General features: G+C 68.1%; 1 protein-coding gene across 1 annotated transcript in view; it reads left to right on the top strand.

Annotated features, from left to right (window-relative positions):
- Nucleotides 1-4,370, top strand: part of ZFPM1 (zinc finger protein, FOG family member 1) — a 48,342-nt gene extending 43,972 nt beyond the window's left edge. Inside the window, 3 exon segments of the mRNA XM_040633175.1 lie at nt 2,117-2,263; nt 2,458-3,390; nt 3,393-4,370. Of these exon segments, the coding sequence (XP_040489109.1) occupies nt 2,117-2,263; nt 2,458-3,390; nt 3,393-4,243 (1,931 nt within the window). The 3' untranslated portion in view covers nt 4,244-4,370.
- The last annotated feature ends 1,193 nt before the right edge of the window (nt 4,371-5,563 follow it).

Genomic DNA, 5,563 nt, shown 5'->3' with positions numbered 1-5,563 from the left:
ACCTCCCCCGAAGAAGTGTTGATCGTGGGCTACACCCCCTGCGTATGCCTCCCCCCTCCCCCTAGCACGGGCCTCTCCGCCTCCGGGGCTAGAAAAGCCCGAATACAGAATCCATCATACCTGGTTTAATTCTTGAGACTCAACCTGTCTGGGCCTCTGTTTTCTTACCTGTGCAATGGACTCGTGGTAACGCCAGGCATCTGCAGGGTACCTGCACCCCAGGACGCGGCCATGGTCAGCCCTGGGGCAGAGGGACCATGACCATCCAAAGTAAACCTCAGGCCTTCCGCCAGGGCTTGAACGGGCCTCTGCGGCGCCCCCCCGCTCCCCGCTCCCCGCTCCTCTCCCCACCCACAGCCAGCAGCACCATTCCCAGCCCCAGTCCCAAAGGTACAGAAACATACCCACCAAGGGCCTTGCAGATTCCGATCCTGGCTCTGCACCTCAGCAGAGAGCAGAGCTGCCTGGAAGCCCCAAAGGCAGCGTGAGAGGGAGGAAGACCCCCTCTGCCATAACGGTGGACCCAGCATAACCCTCAGCGACGCCGGGCTGAGAAACAGGTCCTAACCTGCACTAGAGCCCGGACACATCCCAGGGCCCAGAACAAGTCCACCCCCTGCCCTGTCTCAGCCAAGGGGCGGCAGGCCATGGAGCAGAGGCAAACAGCATCCCTCAACATCCTGCTACAGAGGCCCTGAGAACCACCCGTCAGAGACACTCTCACCAGCCGGCAAACCCCCCCTGCAATCCAAGCTCCTACAAACCGAAGTCACCTGAGATAAATACGCTAGATTATGCCACTTTGACCCATTAGTAACTGATGTGCAACCCCTGGAGGGAGGGAGGGTGGGGGGAGACGGAGGGCTCCTCTTCCTGTGCAGCCCCAGCCTCACCCCCCACCGGGGCCGCCCAGAGCCACGCTCCACGCTCGTCCTCCTGCCCACGTGCTTCACCTGGCCACTCCGACCTGCTCACGACACACACGAATGTCCTCCACAGGGGCGCAGATCCACGCCGTCCCTCACGCCCCCTCACAGCACGCGATCACCGGCACGTACCTGCCTGCCCTCACCGACACGGGGCCGCCCCTGCCGAGACACACAGGCAACATCGCGGAGGCCCAGCCTGCCTCCCTCGGGTGTCTGCGGGCACCCGCTGAGGCTCCCTATTGGGAGGCAGCATGGGGGCCAGCCTGGGGGATTCCTCAGAGACCCATCCAGGCGGTCCCATACCATCCTGGAGAGCTACAGAAAGAGAACCCAGATTTATAAAGGGACAAATGAGCCTGAACAGCAGCGACCAGGAGAGAAGGCCCCATTCACAAACCTCCCTCCTCAGGAAGTCAGGGGCCGTCAGCACGAAGCCCTCCATTGTTGGAGGCTCCCGGCCGTGAGCAGATCCCCTGCACCGCCGGGTGCCCCCTCAGCCCGCGCCCACCTCTCACCCCACAGAAGACGTCTTCCCCTGCAAAGACTGTGGCATCTGGTACCGAAGCGAGCGGAACCTGCAAGCCCACCTGCTCTACTACTGTGCCAGCCGCCAGAGCACCGGCTCCACGGCCACAGCTGCCGCCGACGAGAAGCCCAAGGAGACTTACCCCAACGAGCGCGTCTGCCCCTTCCCCCAGTGCCGCAAGAGCTGCCCCAGCGCCAGCTCCCTGGAGATCCACATGCGCAGCCACAGCGGTGAGGCCCCAGGCCCCCTCCCCGAGCCCTCATGTGCAGTGGGGGGCCCGCCCTGCCACAGGGACGCCCACGTGGTCCTCCTACCGCACCTCACAATGCTCCCCAGGTACACGGCCCACCTGTGCTCATCGGAACGGCCACAGTCCCGGGAGACAAGGGGCAGAGGAGGCAGGGTTTAAACAGACCCCCCCCCCCATGNCACAGGTCCTTGGCCAGCTGGGCTCCAGGAGCCCACCCCTCACTCAGCCCTGTGTTCCAGGAGAACGCCCCTTTGTATGTCTGATCTGCCTGTCGGCCTTTACCACCAAGGCCAACTGTGAGCGGCACCTCAAGGTGCACACAGACACGCTGAGCGGTAGGTGGGGGCTGGGAAGGGGCCGGGGGGGGGGGGCACCCCACCCCAGGGTCCTGACTGCATAGCCTGCCTGCAGGTGTCTGCCACAGCTGTGGCTTCATCTCCACCACAAGGGACATCCTGTACAGCCACCTGGTGACCAGCCACATGGTCTGCCAGCCAGGCTCCAAGGCTGAGATGTACTCCCCAGGGGCCTGCCACCCCACTGCCAAGCTCCCCCCAGGTGAGGCCCTGGGCTCCCCATGAGCACTGGGGGGGGGGGTTGTCCTAATGGCAACCAGGGGTGAATTTCAATCTTGGCCCTCCACCACCTCTGCCCAGTCCAGCTCTCCCCTTCCCGCCCTACCCCTCCCTCAGGTCTGGCCCAGGTAGGTCCTGCACCAGCCCTGAAGGGTGGCCCCTGGGGTCTCCCTGCAGACAGTCTAGCCAGCTTCCAGCAGCACACCACCCTGCACAGCTCTCTGGCTTCTGCCGACCTGGGCCTGGCGCCCACCCCATCGCCAGGACTGGACAGGAAAGCCCTGGCCGAGGCCACCAATGGAGAAGCCAAACCCGCCCCCCAGAACGGGGGCAGCAGCGAGCCCCCGGCGGCGCCCCGGCCCATCAAGACGGAGGCTGCAACTGAGGAGTCCGAGGCAGAGCCAGGGCCCCCGACCGCATCGCGGACACCCTCACCGCGCAGCCCCACTCCCGCCAGGGTGAAGGCCGAGCTGTCCAGCCCCACACCCGGCTCCAGCCCTGGCCCGGGTGAGCTGGGGCTGGCGGCCGGGGCCCTCTTCCTGCCTCAGTTCCCCGCGGCGCCCCCGGCCTCAGAGATACTGGCCAAAATGTCCGAGCTGGTGCACAGCCGGCTGCAGGCGGGCGCTGGGGCCCAGGCTGGCCTCTTCGCGGGGGCCCCCAAGGGCGCCACGTGCTTCGAGTGCGACATCACCTTCAACAACGTCAACAACTTCTATGTGCACAAACGCCTCTACTGCTCTGGCCGCCGCCCGCCCGACGACGCGCCCCCAGCGCGCAGGGCTAAGGTGCCCCCGGCCCCCAACCGCGCGCCCCCCGGCCCACCGCCCCCCGAGGCCGACACGGGGCGCGCATCGCCAGGCTCTGGGGCGCGCGAGGACGAGGCAGGGAGCGCAGCCACACCCGAGGCCGAGGGCGAGGCCGAAGGGGGCGGCCGGGGCCGGGGCCAGGAGGGCAGCCCGGGCAGCCCGAGCCCGGGCAGCGGGGCGGACGACAACGACGACCCCCGCCGGACGCTGTGCGAGGCCTGCAACATCCGCTTCAGCCGCCACGAGACCTACACGGTGCACAAGCGCTACTACTGCGCCTCGGCGTCGACGCCGCCGCGCCGCCGCGACCGCCGGACCCCGGCACGCCACGTACTCCCCGAGCACCCGTCGCGCGCCATGCGCGCGCGCGAGCGCCGCAAAGCTGTGCACGGCTTCGTGCCGGGCAGGCTCCGCCTCCCGGCCCCGCCCCCGCGCCGCTCGGCCCCGCCCCCGAGCCTCCCAAGTCGCCGTCGCCCCGGCCCGGAAGCGGAAGCGGAAGCGGAAGCAGCGGGCCCGAAGCGGTCGAAGGCCCCATCGACCTGAGCAAGAAGCCGCGGCGGCAGGCACCGGCGCCCGCCCCCGGCCTGCCCGCGCTGGCAGACTACCACGAGTGCACGGCCTGCCGCGTGAGCTTCCACAGCCTCGAGGCCTACCTGGCGCACAAGAAGTTCTCGTGCCCCGCCGCCCCGCGCCTCCTGCGCGCGCCCGCCGAGGCCGCCGCCGGCGCCGCGTCGTGCCTGCCCGCCCTTAGCGGCGTGGTCCGCGGCGACCTCATCGAGCACTTCCGCCTGGCGCACGGCCTGCTGCTGGGCCAGCCCCCCGCCGGCCCCGGCGCCCGACCGCCCTCGCCCGCCGCCCCCCGCGATGGCCTCAACGGCCAGGAGCCACGGGAGCCGGCCCCCGGTGCGGCCGACGGCAGCCCCCGGCCCGGCCCGCCGCCGTCCCCGAGCCCCGAGGCGGTGCTGCCACCCCCGCCGACACCCCCTTCCCACTCGGACAAGGGCGTCCAGACCCCCGGCAAGGGGGCGCCGGCGCCCGCGCCGCCCGGCAGCCACCGGTACTGCCGCCTGTGCAACATCAAGTTCAGCAGCCTGTCCACCTTCATCGCCCACAAGAAGTATTACTGCTCCTCGCACGCGGCCGAGCACGTCAAGTGAGCGGCCGCCACACTACAGCCCGGGCCGCGGGCCGGGGCGCGCCGGGCGCAGGCCTCGGTGTGGGGGCTGCCGCGGACAGCACCTGCCCGGACCCTTGGCACTTAATAAAGAAGTTCAGTTTGAGGAGCACAGTAGCGCAGCGGCCTGGTTCTCTGAGCTCGGGGGGCCTGGGGGGGTGGGGGCGCGCACAGGGCCGCCCTTCGGGTGCTGGCTGTGCCCGGGGCGCCGACAGCCTCACGGCCACCGCCGTCGGGAGCGCGCCCGTAGGCCACGTAGTTAGTGGCCCTAAGTGCTGGACCTAACCCCCGGTCGGTCTGATGCCTCAGCACACCCTGCAGACCTCTCTGGACCCACGTGGGGCACCCGGGAGCGGGCACTGCCCTGGTGGGCCCTCTGCTGCTGCTGCCGTCCAGGATGCTACCAGAAGCTCTGGGTTGGCCACCAGATACCAAAGGGAAGGACTGCATACTGGCCAGCCAACCGGACGGCGAAGCCCTGTGCTTGCCAAGGCTAGTGGGGAGGGAAGGGACAATGAGGCAGTCGACAGGCACCAGGGGACGGTGGGCAGGGGAAGGGGCACTGGGCCCCACAGCACCCATGCGGCCATCGGGAGCCAAATCCTGAGCTGGGGGTAGCCTGGCACCTGTGGGGGCTACGTGGGGATGTGAGGGATGGCGGCCCCCACCCCAGTGTGCCGAGCTGGTACCGTGGGAAGTACGTGGGTCACGTCAGGACGGGGTGGCCACACCCAAGCAGAGTCCAGCCCTGGACTTGTCACCCTGCAGCCTGCTGTCCCTGCTAGAAAACACCCATCAGTCCTTTTCCAACTTTGCTTGAAGGAGCAGAGTGTTTCTTCCAAACATGTTTACCCCACGGCCTATGGTGGACAGAAGTGAACTCTGACCTTCGACCCTTCTCTGTCTCAACATAACAGAGGTGCTTCCTGTCGTCCACTCAGGCTCACTCTCCCTGCTCAAGGCACGTGTCTCTTCCACCCAGCCCTCGTGGGGCTACGGAGCATGTGTTTCGACCAGATCAGCAGCGGGCATCATCCACAGGCCCCCTCCCGTCTGACACACGCCCCCTCGCACTGGTCCTGAGGCCCCGGGCCTGACCAGATAGGGCCGCGGCAGTCAGGGCTCCCACACCCTCCTAGGGCCCCCCCTGGGGAAGTCACACTGCCTCCCTGCAGGATGCCCCGGCCTCTGCCAGCCGGGGTTGGGGCAGAGGAAGCCCTCAGACCCTCAGCCCTGCTCCTTGTTTGCATTGTTCCGCATGAATTTGCATGGAGAGTTCAAGAGGCTTCACCTCTGAGTCAGA

The sequence above is a fragment of the Ursus maritimus genome, unplaced genomic scaffold, assembly GCF_017311325.1.
Source record: "Ursus maritimus isolate PB19 unplaced genomic scaffold, ASM1731132v1 scaffold_19, whole genome shotgun sequence".
Taxonomy (NCBI): Eukaryota; Metazoa; Chordata; class Mammalia; order Carnivora; family Ursidae; genus Ursus; species Ursus maritimus.
This window is presented reverse-complemented; position numbering and strand designations above follow the sequence as displayed.